At 43.6% G+C, this 15,331-nt stretch overlaps 1 protein-coding gene across 3 annotated transcripts in view; it reads left to right on the top strand.

Annotated features, from left to right (window-relative positions):
• Positions 1–2,362: 2,362 nt before the first annotated feature.
• Positions 2,363–15,331, top strand: part of ADGRE1 (adhesion G protein-coupled receptor E1) — a 50,045-nt gene continuing 37,076 nt past the window's right edge. The window contains exons 1-3 of one of the 3 annotated variants that reach the window (XR_007476373.1): positions 2,363–2,431; positions 5,826–5,888; positions 13,080–13,226. Coding sequence is in view for 2 of the 3 variants with exons in the window: in XM_012535766.3 (XP_012391220.2) it covers positions 2,401–2,431; positions 5,826–5,888; positions 13,080–13,226 (241 nt within the window). In the remaining variant the exon portion in view is untranslated. Of the gene's footprint in view, positions 2,432–5,825; positions 5,889–5,919; positions 6,121–13,079; positions 13,227–15,331 lie in introns of those variants that run through there. The other 2 variants (XM_012535766.3, XM_049707723.1) reach the window with 2 other exon arrangements.

Raw genomic sequence — 15,331 nt, forward strand, 5'->3', positions numbered from 1 at the left:
GGATAAATTAGGAGTTTGGGGTTAACAGATACACATTACTATATATAAACTAGATAAACAACAAGGACCTACTGTATAGTACAGGGAACTATACTCAATATCTTGCAATAACCTATAATGGAACAGAATGTAAAAATTTGGATATATATATATATATGTATATATATATATCTGAATCACTTTGCCGTACACCTGAAAATAGCACAACATTGTAAATCAACTATATTTCAATAAAAAATAAAAAAAGTGTAGGTCTGTGTCTTTATTCCCACCTTGCCCCTAGGTTCTTCATGACTTTTTTTTCTTAGATTCCATATATATGTGTTAGCATACAGTATTTCTTTTTCTCTCTCTGACTTTCTTCACTCTGTATGACAGACTCTAGGTCCATCCACCTCACTACAAATAACTCAATTTCATTTCTTTTTATGGCTGAGTAATATTCCATTGTATATATGTGCCACATCTTCTTTATCCTACTAGAGAATGGACTTGAGGATATGGGGAGGGGGAAGGGTAAGCTGTGACAAAGTGAGAGAGTCGCATGGACGTATATACACTACCAAACGTAAAATAGCTAGTGGGAAGCAGCCGCATAGCACAGGGAGATCAGCTCGGTGCTTTGTGACCACCCAGAGGGGTGGGATAGGGAGGGTGGGAGGGAGGGAGACGCGAGAGGGAAGACATATGGGAACATATGTATATGTATAACTGATTCACTTTGTTATAAAGCAGAAACTAACACACAATTATAAAGCAATTATACTCCAATAAAGATGCTAAAAAAATTTAAAAAAGAACTTGCCCAGGACCACACATAACTAGCAAGCGGTGGAGACAAGATTTGGACCCCTGGCGATCTGGTGCTAGAGTGTTTTTATCCTCCAGAGCTTCTCTTAACATTGCTCCATTTATCTCCCTTCTTGGTGAACTTTACTGTATTTCTGTGCTGCCTCGTAACTGCAGCCTCACTGGGTAGGGTCTCCTGATGAACAGAAGGAACCACTGATGAATCTGCTTCAGCGATCATAACTCCGAGGTGTATATTTTGGCTTGCACAGAGCAATAAAGGAGAACATAAAAACAAGTGGGGTTCTTCTTCCCAAGAACGTGGGGCTGGTCTTTGCACCTAAGTTTTGGCTTGGAGCAGGTGTTCTTGGTGCTCGTCCACACCTATGACCTTCAACCCTTAAGGCACACTAGACTGACATGTGCCGGCCACTGCATTTTGTTATCAACAGGGTTATGAACTGGAGCCCATTCTATCTGCTTGGAGGCCAGGTCTTGGGTTGACACAAGCCTCAATCAGTGACTGACAGTAGCTGGTGGATAAATACCCCAACTCCCTCCCCTGACAGTTGGGATAACTCTGAAGAATGTGCTCTAGGTTACCTTCCAGAGGTCCCCAGCCACATTAAGTTTCAGTTTCTTATTGGGTAACTTGCCTGATAAAATTCACTGCAGGCTCTTTCCCTTCCCTCTCTCACTTCCCCCATCCCCAGCTGGAGTTTTTTGGGGTCACCTCCCTGATGAACTACCTTCACGAGAATCCTTGTCTGAGCATCTGCAACTGGGGGACCCTAACTAAGGCATTCCTAGATGACCGTGTTTATGAGATGGCGTGTGTGTGTGTGTGTGTGTGTGTGTGTGTGTGTGTGTGTGTGTGTGTTGGGTTGGTTTGGGGGCAGTGCTGGGAATGGGGTGTGTCCCTGTCCAGTGATCGGTTCTTGTGGGGAGCTAAAGGCAAATGAAATGGTGAAAGTTCTAGACTTTGGAGTCAGAGGGTTCCGGATTCAAAGCTCGGGTCCGGGGAATCTTGGACAAGTCGCATCTCCTCTGTCAACCTTGGTTTCCATTTTAATTGTACTTTTTTTGGTGAAATAGGTGGGGGTAGGAATCCCTAGTATATGATGTTGACATGACGGTGAAATTAAATTTTATTGGAAACGTGTTTAGCACAGTGCCTGGCACCTGAGGGCTCTGATGATGGTTTGTATGGGGGCAGGCTGGGAGGAGACCGTTGAGTTTGGGGCTTGCTCATTGGGTGGTGGAAGCTTATTTATTATTGGGTGCAATAAAATAAGGTGCTGAGAGACAGGAGATAGATGTTGCTGGGGGAAGAAAAAAGTGAGTAGGAAGGAAGGAGCGAGAGAGAGGGAGATAGACCCACACAGGGACCCATCCGCCAGACAAACTTCTCTTCACTGTGGAGAAAGGAGAGGATTAGAGGTTTGTCAGACTCTCCTTTATGAGTGGAGGCAACTCAGCAAAAAGGGCCATGATGCCTTGGGTGCATTGAGCAATGCTGGCTCTGCCCTTCCCCTCTCCCCACACCCTCTGTTACTGAAAACCCTGGGAACAGCGAGAAAGTACTCTTCATTCAATGACAGAACCTGCACGATGTGGAGCTTCAGTTTTCTCCTCTTTTGGGGTGAGTACGAGCCTGAATAGGGGGTCTGGGGAGAGCCTGCACTGGAAATAGACTGTAAGGAAAAGGGAGGGCCTCGACTGTCCAGCCAAGAGATCATAATTCTAGGCTGGACACTGCAAACATCTTCACTGGGGAACCTTTGACCAAAATCAGTCGGTTCAGGGAATTCATCTGTCAAGGAAGAGTTTCGTTATAGTCATTCAGTTGACATGTATTTCCTGAGCACCTACTGTATGCTGGGTGCTGTTTTAGGCACTGAGAATAGAGCAGTGAACAAACAGACAAGGTTTCTGCCCTTGTGAGACTGACATACCGGTGGGAGGAGATAGGAAGAAAGAAAGCCACTAACGGTAATAGCAACCTCCCAAGTAGCACCGTTCTAAGTTCCTCAAATAGAGAATGTATTCAATCTTCACTAAATGCCTCTGATATTGGGTCATTAATAGTCCCATTTTCTCAGGGTAGTGGGATTGCTGGGTCATATGGTAGTTCCATTTTTAGTTTTTTAAGGAACCTCCATACTGTTCTCCATAGTGGCTGTACCCACTTACATTCCCACCAACAGTGCAAGAGGGTTCCCTTTCCTCCACACCCTCTCCAGTATTTATTGTTTGTAGATTTTTTGATGATGGCCATTCTGACCGGTGTGAGGTGATACCTCATTGTAGTTTTGATTTGCATTTCTCTAATAATTAGTGATGTTGAGCATCTTTTCATGTGCCTGTTGGCCATCTGTATGTCTTCTTTGGAGAAATGTCTATTTAGGTCTTCCACCCATGTTCTGATTGGGTTGTTTGCTTTTTTCATATTGAGCTGTATGAGCTGTTTGTATATTTTGGAGATTAATCCCTTGTCAGCTTCTTCATTTGCAAATATTTTCTCTGATTCTGAGGGTTGTCTTTTTGTCTTGTTTATGGTGTCCTTTGCTGTGCAAAAGCTTTTAAGTTTCATTAGGTCCCATTTGTTTATTTTTGTTTTTATTTTCAAAATTGGGTCATTTGTAGAGACGTGGATGGACCTAGAGACTGTCCTACAGAGTGAAGTAAGTCAGAAAGAGAAAAACAAATATTGTATATTAGCGCATGTATGTGGAATCTAGAAAAGTGGTACAGATGAACCTATTTGCAAAGCAGAAATAGAAACACAGATGTAGAGAACAAACGTATGGACACCAAGGGGCGGAAAGGGCGGGGATGGGATGAATACGGAGATTGGGATTGACAGATATACACTACTATGTATAAAATAGATAACTAATGAGAACCCTCTGCATAGCACAGGGAGCTCTACTCAATGCTCTGTGGCGCCCTAAATGGGAAGGAAATCCAAAAGAGAGGGGATCTATGTATACACATAGCTGATTCACTTTGCTGTACAGCAGAAACTAACACAACATTGTAAAGCAACTATACCCCAATTCCAATAAAATAGCCCCATTTTACAAAGGAGAAAAATGAGGCCAAAGAGATTAAATAACTTGCCCAAGACCATTTAGCTAGTAAGGGGTAGAGCTAGGATTTAGAAACAGGCATCCTGGATCCAGAGTCTGTATGTCTCTAAGCTATGCCACTCCAAATAACAAATAAACAAAAGCATTTCAGGGAGTGGCAAGCGCTCTGAAAGAAATTGTCACAGAGCGTGACTGGGGCTTACGTAGAAGAGGGAAGTCAGGGGAAGGTATTTCTGCAGAAGTGATGTTAGTGCTGAGGCCTGAACAATGAGATGGAGCCGGGTTTTTTTTCTTCAGCTGTCAGTTTTTCTGGGTCTTGCTCATCTTTCATGTCATGGTTTCCTTCACGGGTCTCGTGAGTTTTGGTCTCTGGTTCAAATCTAAGAATGGGAGACCTTATCTAAGCAACAAGTGTGGGTTTTCTCTGTGTTGTACATTGGATCCGTTTCCCTTATTTCACTGAGGAGAAAATTTGGTCACAAAGAGATTAGGTAACTTTCCCAAGGCCACGTAGTCTGTAATTGGTGAAGCCAGAGTTTTAAGCCCAAGCGTTTTGACCCTAGCGCTGGTATGCTTAAACACGATGTTCTGTTGCCTTTAAAATAAGTAAAGAGCAAGAGAATTTCAGTTAGTGAAAATAAGAAAGTTGGGAGTTTGGGTCTGTGGGACTTGTCGACTGGCAGGTTTCATTAGAAGGAGCAGGTAATTTGTGGACCTCAAATGCTAAGATGCAGACTTGTTTCTTTGGGGTGTCAGCACTGGTGTTGGCCCTTAGCACTCTATTCTGCCCTTAATAAGCAAAGAGTGGTGATGTTGACATTGATGATGGTGGTGATGGTGTTGGTGATGCTGAAGATGATGATAATGATGATGATGGTGATGATGATATGATGTGATGATGGAGAGGAGCTAAATGTTGGGGGGCTGCACTGCCTTTTAGATGTTAAAAAAATTGTCTTACCCTCCCATTAAAATTTAATACTACAGATATACTATATACTTATTTATATATTGTATGTATATCTGTATGTGTCTTACACAGGAAGAGTAAGATTTTTTTGTCTCTCTCCAAGAACCAAGTTTCGCTCTTGGGTGCAGATATCATTTCTTTTGAGAATGCATGTTTCAATGTATGGGGATTTTCTTTCTTCTCATTTTTATTGGGGTAGAGTTGATTTACAATGTAGTGTTAATTTCAGGTGTACAGGAAAGTGAATCTGTTATACATATACATATATCCACTCTTTTTTAGATTCTTCTCCAATATAGGCCATTACAAAATATTGAGTAGAGTTCCCTGGGCTATACAGTAGGTTCTTATTAGTTTTTTTTTTTTCTTTTTGGACGTGCTGCACGGCTTGTGGGATCTTAGTTCCCCAATGAGGGATCGAACCCATGTTACCTGCAGTGGAAGTGCGGAGTCCTAACCACCCGGACCTCCGGGGAATTTCTTCAATGTATGTTTTTGAAAATCATCTGGAACTCTTTGTAAATGAAAAAAAAATGAAGATAATACAAACAAAATGAAAATGAAGTGCAGAAAAGCAGGAATGGTGGCTGTGAATGTTATATAAAATAATGTATGCTTGTCATTCACTTGGGACTTTCGTCTAAGCTCATCAAACCCGTTTCTCTGAGGCTACACCAAGAGTAGTTTTTCAGGTTGAGTCCAAAGAGCTTCTTTTTTTTTTTTTTTTTTTTTTTTACGGTACGCGGGACTCTCACTGTCGTGGCCTCTCCCATTGCAGAGCACAGGCTCCGGACGCGCAGGCTCAGCGGCCATGGCTCACGGGCCCAGCCACTCCGCGGCATGTGGGATCTTCCCGGACCGGGGCACGAACCCGTGTCCCCTGCATCGGCAGGCGGACTCTCAACCACTGCGCCACCGGGGAAGCCCAAAGAGCTTCTTGATGGGTCATGGTGTTTTTCTTTTTTTCTTTGCAGGGTGTTGTGGTATATACCCCTGGGGAATGTTCACATTGCCCTCACTGGAATCAATGGCAAGACGTAAGTTGGGGAATCTATATGCCCAGTGTGGCGGGGAGGAGAATCTTCTGACCCAGGAGGCTGAGACACAGCTGGACACTTGCCACAAACTAGTCCATGGCTGAGAAGGGATAACATCCAGGTCTCCCGGTTCCCACCCAAGCTTTTTCTCTTGTGCCTTAAACTTGCTGTGTGACCTCAGGCCAGTCACACGACCTCTTTGATCTTCAGTTTCCTCAGCTGCGAGATACAGGTAACGAGGGTTCTTATGTCACAGGGATGTTGTGAAGCTTAAAACCAAAGAGGTAACGTTGTATGCTACCTGGCATGTGTGAGAAGAGCTTCATGAATGATGGGGCAGTGGGGATGGGGATGGGATTTATTTAAACTACAACTCAACGTGGGAAAAAAAAGTGCATTTTTAGATGTTTTGTTCAGTATTCTGATCTTCCACACAAGCTCCTGCTGGATCCAGGAGGAGAAACATGGCCAGTTCTGTGTTCTCAGTGTCTCAGTTTCCTGGCCCCGCCTTATTTGGGAAACTCAGCCTTTATGGTACGAAGAGTTAATCTTTCAAATCTCCTCGCCCTCCTCTCGTTCCTCCCGAGATGGTGTGTGGGTGTTGGCATAGGGATAGCTTATGGCATCTTGCAGCAGTGAAGTGTGGACTCTGAATGGGGTGTTTTGTCCGCTGGGGAAAAAAACATGGTAACAACTTGGAATAAACTAAATGTATGCTTACACCAGGGGACTGGCTGGATAAATCGTTGCATTTGTGAGACCAGCTCAAGCTACTGTAACAAATAAACTCCAAACTGTCAGTGGCTTAAGAAGAAGAAATTTCATTCTTGTTTGTTTAAGAGTCCAATGAGGATATTTCTGGCTGGTGGGTGGTTTTCCTACATGTAGTGACTCGGGGACCCAGCTGCTTTCTGTTTTGTGGCTCAGCCATGCTAGTATCTCAGAGATTCTGCAGACAGTGGCGAAGCCACATTATTAAAACTCAGGCTCTGCAGTGACACACGTCAACGGCCGTTCATGGTCACATGACCGTACCTGGATGCAAGGTGAGCTGGGAAATGTAGTCCATGGCAGGGTAGTTGCCTCCTACTGTCAATTCTACACCACGGAAAGGAGAGTGTGAAGTTTTTGTTTGATCTTGGGCTACCTAGCTATCTCTGGCACAGTTAGAGCCCATGGATATAATGGAATGCTATACAGCTGATAAAAAGCTTAACTTTGGTCATGGGAACTGACTTGGAAAATTGCCCCAAACATTATTTTCTTAATTTTTTTAACTATAGAAATATTTAAACATTCAAAGGTAGGAAAAATAGTATAACAAACTCCCATGTACCCATTGCTCAACTTCAACACTTGGCAAATTTTGCTGCTCTTGGTTACATGAAAAAGAAAGTAATAGTAGAATACAGCTGTCCAAAAGAACTTTCTATGACAATGAACATGTTCTAGATCTACAGTAGTCACCAGTCAATGGAGCTACTGAGAACTTAAATGAGGCTAGTGCAACTGAAGAATCAATGCTTCATTTTATTTAATTTTAATAGATTTCAGTGTAAACAGCCATATATGATTAGTAACTACTGTGTTGGACAGCACAGTGGACTGTATGCTGAGTGATACCATTTGTGTTCAAAAAATTGTGTGAATTTATAAATTCAATTATATTTAATGTTATATTTACATGACTGAGCTTGTGAATAGGACCTAGCCTTAAAGGATGCACTCTAAGCTTTTGACACTGGTGACTCCTGAGTTTAACGATGGGGCACAGGAAAAGCTTCACTTTTAATTTTATATACTTCTGCATTGTTTGAATTTTTTTACTATAAGTAATTATTACCTTCTTTTTTTTTTTTTCTTTTTTTGCGGTACGTGGGCCTCTCACTGTTGTGGCCTCTCTCTTGCGGAGCACAGGCTCCGGACGCACGGGCTCAGCGGCCATGGCTCACGGGCCCAGCCGCTCCGAGGCATGTGGGATCTTCCCGGACCGGGGCACGAACCCGTGTCCCCTGCATCGGCAGGCGGACTCTCAACCACTGCGCCACCAGGGAAGCCCAATTATTACCTTCTTAAAAAAAGATAAAGACAAATGAAACAACAGATACACAGCACTATATATAAAATAGATAAGCAACAAGGTCCTACTGTATAGCATGGGGAACTGTATTCAATATCTTGGAATAACCTATAATGGAAAAGAATCTGAAAAAGAATATATATATATATATATATATGTATATGAACTGAAAGAATATATATATGTATATATATAAAAGAATATATATATATGTATATGAACTGAATCACTTTGCTGTACACCCGAAACTAATACAACGTTGTAAATCAACTATACCTCAATAAAAAAATTTTTTTAAAAACCCAAAGAAACAAAAATAAGGATCACCACCTGCTTTTGGTTAATTTCTATAGAAGCAGAGTCTGAGGTGAGGATTCTTGTGTGAGTAATTTATTAAGGAAGGGCTCTCAGGAGACACTTGTAGGGGAGGGAGGGAAGCAGGATTGGATAGGGGAAGAACTAGCCACTCAGAAGGTGTTTCAGCCACAGCCTGATCCCAGGAGGAGCTCTGGAGTGTGAATTACATCACAGAGGTTCACCTGCTCAGAGACCGTTACACTCCTGCATCTGTCAGGCAATACTTCTAAGCCAGCGAGACAGTGGCGGGGATGCGATGCCAATCAGGTAAATTGGATGGGGGTAGGGCCGAGAGCCGCTGCTATCCCCCCACCCATATTTTTAAAACTTTTTTTTTTTTTGACCTCACCGCGCAGCATGCGGGATCTTAATTCCCCCACCAGGGATTAAACCCATGCCCCCTGCAGTGGAAGCACAGAGTCCTAACCACTGGACTGCCAGAGAATTCCCCCCACCTCCTTTTTTTTTAACTGTTTTTAAAAATTGAAGTATAGTTAATATTCAGTGTTGTGTTAGTTTCAGGTGTCCAGCAAAGTGATTCATTTTTATACACACACACACACACACACACACACACACACACACACACACACGTGTATATATATTCTTTTTCAGATTCTTTTCCATTATAGGTTATTACAAGAAATTGAACGTAGTTCCTTGTGCTATACAGTAGGTCCTCGTTTACCTGTTTTATATATAGTAGTGTGTATCTGTTAATCCCAAACTCCTAATGTACCTCTCCCCACCGCCCGCCATCCCCTTTGGTAACCATAAGTCTGTTTTCTATGTCTGTGAGTCTATTTCTGTTTTGTAAGTAAGTTCATTTGCATCATTTTTTAAAAATTCCACATATAAGTGCTTACTTCACTTACTATGATAATCTCTAGGTCCATCCATGTTGCTGCAAATGACATTATTTCATTCTTTTTTATAACTGAGAAATATTCCATTGTATGTGTATGTGTGTGTGTGTGTATATATATATATATATATATATATATATATATATATCTATCTCACATCTTCTTTATCCATTCATCTGTCCGTGGACATTAGGTTGCTTCCATGTCTTGGCTCTTATAAAAAGTGCTTCCACGAACATTGGAATCCCATCCTTTCTTACTTGGCAAGGTGTGAAGAACTCGTGAGCTGACGGTGGTAAATCCCCAGGAAGAGGCTGGGTTTTCCTCTTCACATCCTCACTCCCTCTTAACACCCGTCCACTCTACTTGGCTCTTCTCTTGCGTCCTGACTCGTGGTGTGACCTGGGAACGGTTTTACAAACTCTCTGGGGCCTCCCTTTCCACATCTGTAGAAAGGAGTCCTAACGTTTACCTTGAAGTAGGGTGACCCATTATCCTGGCTTGACCCAGACTGGAGGGAAGGGGTGTTTCCCAGGATGCTGGACTTTGAGTGCTAACACTGGGGAAGTCCTGGGAAAACCAGGATGGCTTGGTCATCTCTCCTCAAAGCATTATCGTGAGGACTGCAGAACATCTAAGGAAGGGGCTGGGCAGGTGGAAGACACCTAGGAAATGGTAGTTCTAGTTATATTTTTAAAAGTCTCTTTGCCTCCTTGAGTCTCATTTTCTATGTTTGTCAATTAAGTGACCATCTATTAAGTTGTTGTGCTCACGGTTGAGGATCATGTGCATGTCTCGGTTGGATTGTTGAAGTGGCTTCTGCCCCGGTCTCCTGTTTCCTTGCCCTTCTAAGAATGTCCAGAGGGCGCCTGTGAGCCCCTGAGTCAGATCCTGCCCCACCTCTGCCCACAGCCGTCCAGGGCTCCCTCCTCCCTCAGGGCAAAAGTCTGAGTCCTCCCTGCTGCCCACAAAGTCCTGCACGACCTGCCCTGTCTCCTCCCTGCCCTCCCTTCCTCCCTCTCTCTCCCCCTCGCTCACTCTGCTCCAGCCACCTGGGTTTCTTTGCTGTTCCTGTAACACACCAGGCACTGTCCTGTCCCAGGGCCTTTGCATGTGCTGTTCCTTCTGCCTGGAATCTTTTGCTCCCTATATATACATGGCTCCCTCCCTCACCTTCTGTATGCTTCAGCTCATGAGTTACCTTCTCAGTGACTACCCTAGTTTTGACATTGTATGCCTCATCAGATTACCATCTCCGTGAAGGTGGGGAATTTTGTATGTCTTGTTCCTCTGCTGAATCCACAGGGCTTAGAATATTGCCTGGCATATAGTAGGTGTTTGTATTTGTCAGGGTTATCCAGCGAAACAGAATCAATAGAATGGATAGCTACATATAAGTATATGTAAATATTTATTGTAAGGAATTGGCTCACATGATTCGGGCACGTCTCAAGATCTGTAGGCCAGAAAGAATTTGGAGAACTGAGCAGAGGTGAGTGTGGGTGGTGGGACCAGGTAGAAGATGAGCCAGAGAAGCTAGCAGGTGGCCGGTCACACAGGACCGTGTTGCTATTCTGGTTTGGGGTGGATTTGAGTCCTGAGAGATTGAGCTAGAGGAAGAAAGAAAGTAATGGGAAACTCAGAGTTGAGAGATCACAAGTGGTAATACACAGTAAATCTGCAAAAAGAAATGTTGCCTTTGCAGATGAAAGAGGAAGCTGGAAATGAGAAGAAGATAAAACCTGAGGCATAGTGCAGGGAAGGGAAATAAACAAGGCAGTGTGCAGGCAGCAAAGAGTCTGGGTCTCAAGGACTTAGTAATGAAAATCTGTCCCTTTTGTTTTTGCAGCACTTTGTAAATCTGACTAATTGTTGGGGTCACTTCTGTTGACTTCTCTCTTTCTATTACATCCCACATCCAATCCATCGGCAAATCCCATTAGCATTACCTTCTGAATAAACCCAGAATCTTATGTGCGCCCCTGTTCCCACCCAGGCTGTATCCACCATCATCGCTCACTTGGACAAGTGCAGTTGCCTCCTACCTGGTCATCCTACCTCTGCTCCGATACAGTTCATCCTCCAACCAGTGGCCAGAAGGATCATGTTAAAACCCAAGTGATGCTGTATTCCTCCTCTGCTCAAACTCTCCCATGGCTCCCATCCGTCTCTGATAAAAAGCTGAAACCCTACAATGGTCCAGCAGATCCTACGTGATTTTGTCATATCACCTCCTCCCATGCACCTGTCATCCACTCTGCTCCAACCACACCCATCTTGTAATTCCATGACATCGCTAGGCATGATCCTGCCACAGGACCTTTGCACGTGCTGTTTGCTCTGCCTTAAATGGTTTCATAGCTCACTCACTCAGCTCCCTTAGGTCTTTGCTCAAATGTTACCTTCTCAGTGAGGTCTTCATGACCGAGCACCCACTATGCGCTCGGGACGCAGCAGTAAATGAGACAGACACAAACCCCTGCCTTCTGGGAGCTTACAGTCCATCAAGACAAAAGACTTGAAACAACCAATTGAAAAAGTTTTTGCATAGAATTGTCTTAGAAATTGCCTGAAGATTTATTCCGTTTCCAGCCAGACCCACCTCTTCTTGCCTAGCAGTAGTGAAAACCACGCACTTTGGATTTTGACAGGCCTGCTGCCGCCTCTCACCAGCTGTGTGTCCTCGGGCAAGTCACTGAACGTCTCTGACCCTCAGTTTTCCACAGCTGTATAATGGGATCTGGATTCGTTTTCTGTGGCTGCTGTAACAAATTCCCATAGACTTGGTGGATTAAAATAACAAAAACATTATCTTATGGCTCTGGAGGTCAGAAGTCCGAAATGGGTCCTACTGGGCTAAAAGCAAGATGTCAGCAGGTGGGCTTCCCCGGTGGCGCAGTGGTTGGGAGTCCGCCTGCCGATGCAGGGCACGCGGGTTCATGCCCCGGTCCGGGAAGATCCCACATGCCGCGGAGCGGCTGGGCCCGTGAGCCATGGCCGCTGAGCCTGCGCGTCCGGAGCCTGTGCTCCGCAGCGGGAGAGGCCACGACAGTGAGAGTCCCGCGTACCGCAAAAAAAAAAAAAAAAAAAAGATGTCAGCAGGGGCTGCAATAAAATCAGTTGCAGGGCTGTAATGTTCGCTCATAACTCTTCTGTCTAGAGCTCTGATGCTCTTTCAGGGACTTGTTAACAATGCAGAATCTTAGGTCCATCCCGAGACCCGAATCAGCATCTGATTTCCCAAGATCTCTTGGGGATCCCAGATGAGGCAGATGCTACTGGTCTGTGGACCACACTTGGAGCAGCAAGGGTCTGGGGTCTATAAGGTCCTTCACTGAGCTCCCTTGGTGGCTGTATCAGTTTCCCAGGGCTGCTGAAATTACCACAAACCAGGTGGCTCAAAACAACAGAAATGGATCCTCTCACAGTTCTGGAGACCAGAGGTCTGAAATCGAGGTGCTTTCTCTCAAGGCTGTAGCGGGGAATCTATTCCAAGCTCTCCTAGCTTCTGGCGTTGCTGGTCATGCTTGGTGGTCCTTAGCTTGTAGATGCGCCCTTCTGATCTCTGCCCTCATCATCACGTGCTGTTCTCCCTGTCTCTGTGCCTCGCCTCTTGTTCTTAGAAGGACACCAATCATATCAGGTTAAGGACCACCCTGCTCCAGTATAATCTCATCTTAATTTAGGTCTTAATTACATTTACAAAGACTCTATTTCCAAATAAGGTCACATTCTCAGGGACCAGCGTTTAGGACTTCAAAAACTTCAACATTTTGGGGAGAGGGGACCCAATTCAACCCATAACAGTCACCTTCCTTCTCTTGCGCTGGCTTCCCTTGCAGCCCCACTCGGTGCTCTAACCCAAATCCTTTCTTCTCCGTTGCCTAGATATGAATGGGTGTGCAGACACCACCATGTGTCCGGCGTACGCAACCTGCACCAACACTTCAACAAGTTACTACTGTACTTGCAAAAAAGGCTTCCTGTCCAGCAATGGACAGACGAAGTTCAGGGACCCACAAGTGGAATGCAAAGGTGAGTTCATGCCCCCTCAAAATCCGCTAGCATTTAGTTGGAAAATCAGGTGGAAGCTGGTTGGGCAGCAGATGTAGGTACTTTTTCTTTTTTCCCAAGCGTTATTTCCTCCCTCTTTCCCTCCCTGTCTCTCCCTTTCTTCCTTCCTTCCTTCCTTTCTTTCTTTCTCTTTCTTTATTTCTCAATCCCTTCCTTCCTTCCTTCCTTCCTCCCTCCCTCCCTCCCCCTTCCCCCCTTTCTTTCTTTCTGTTCCTGGTCACAAAAACCTCCAATGATTAGAGACAAGTGTTAGAATAAAAAGAAACAAAATTATGCTGTTTGTCAATATCTGGAAATAACTACTGATTTCCTTCTCGTCGCCTCTCCATGCAAATCACAAGATTTTCTGCATGTATTGAGAGCCAGGCCCTGTGTGAGGGGCTTTATGTGCATTTTCACATTACGTCAAGTGTAGTCGTTGTGATGATCTCCACCGTACAGATGAGAAGACCGAGGCTTGGAGAACTGAAACGACTTCTTTAGGATCAGTCAAACTGGAATTCAAACCCAGGTCTTTTTGAGTGTAACAGCGATCTCTCAACCACTTACCTATTTGCCACAGTCCAGTTGTGAAGCGTTGGGAAATTGTATTTAAGCTCTCTAAGCCTCACTGTTTCCATCTGTAGAATGGGAGTATAAGAGTACCTACATTAAAGGATATTTGAGATTATATGCAGTAGTGTATGCAGTGTGCTAGGCACATGTACAGTCCCAAGAGCTACTATCAACATAAATAAAAGAAACTAAAATAAGTCCCAGAATAAGCTAAGTTTTTGGTTTGTATCCCTTATATTTAGACCCAAACTCTCCTCTTGACTGTAAAGGTCCGACTATGCCTCTGACGTAGTTTGCAGGGGTCTGCAAACTTTTTCTGTAAGGGGCCAGATAGTAAATATTTTGGAGGTTGCTGGCTGAATGATCTCTCTTGACTACTTAGTACTCCAGGGGTAGTGCAAAAGCAGCCATAGATGATACAGAAATAAATGAGTGGGGCTGTGTTCTAATAAAACTTTATTTACACAAACAGGGAGCAGGCTGGATTTGACTTATGGGCTGTAAATCATTTGCTGAGCTCTGAACAAGATAACTGATTTGTATTATTATAGTTCCCAGGGAACCCCAAACATACTTTTTTAAAAAATTATTTTTTATTGAAGTATAGTTGATTTACAATGTTGTGTTAATTTCTGCTATACAGAAAAACTATTCAGCTATATATATATGTATATGTGTGTCTGTGTGTGTATATATATATTTTTTCAGATTCTTTTCCATTATGGTTTATTACAGGATATTGAATATAGTTCCCTGTGCTGTACAGTAGGACCTTGTTGTTTATCCACCTATGTGCAATACTTTGCATCTGCTAACCCCAAACTCACATTCCATCCTCCCCTCCACTCCCTTGGCAATGACAAGTCTGTTCTCTATGTCTGGGAGTCTATTTCTGGCTTGCAAATAAATTCATTTGTATCATATTTTAGATTCCACATACAGGTGGTACCATACGGTATTTGTCTTTCTCTGTCTGACTTCACATAGTATGATAATCTCTAGGTACATCCACATTGCTGCAAATGGCATTATTTCATTCATTGTCATGGCTGAGTAATATTCCCTTGTACATATGGACCACATCTTCTTTATCCATTCATCTCTTTATGGACATTTTGGTTGCCTCCATGTCTTGGCTATTGTAAATAGTGCTGCTATGAATATTGGGGTGCATGTATCTTTTCAAATTATGGTTTTGTCCGGATATATGCCCAGGAGTGGGATTGCAGGATCATATGGTAGCTCTATTTTTAGTTGTTTAAGGAACCTCCATACTGTTCTCCATAGTGACTGCACCAATTTACATTCCCACCAACAGTGTTAGGAGGGTTCCCTTTTCTCCACACCCTCTACAGCCTTTGTTATTTGTAGACTTTTTAATGATGGCCACTGTGACTGGTGTGAGGTGATACCTCATTGTAGTTTTTGTTTGCATTTCTCAAATAATTAGTGATGTTGAGCATCTTTTTATTGGTCATCTGTACAAACATACTTTTTAAAATCTTTAGGCT

This window comes from Orcinus orca, chromosome 3, assembly GCF_937001465.1.
Source record: "Orcinus orca chromosome 3, mOrcOrc1.1, whole genome shotgun sequence".
In the NCBI taxonomy this organism is placed as follows: Eukaryota; Metazoa; Chordata; class Mammalia; order Artiodactyla; family Delphinidae; genus Orcinus; species Orcinus orca.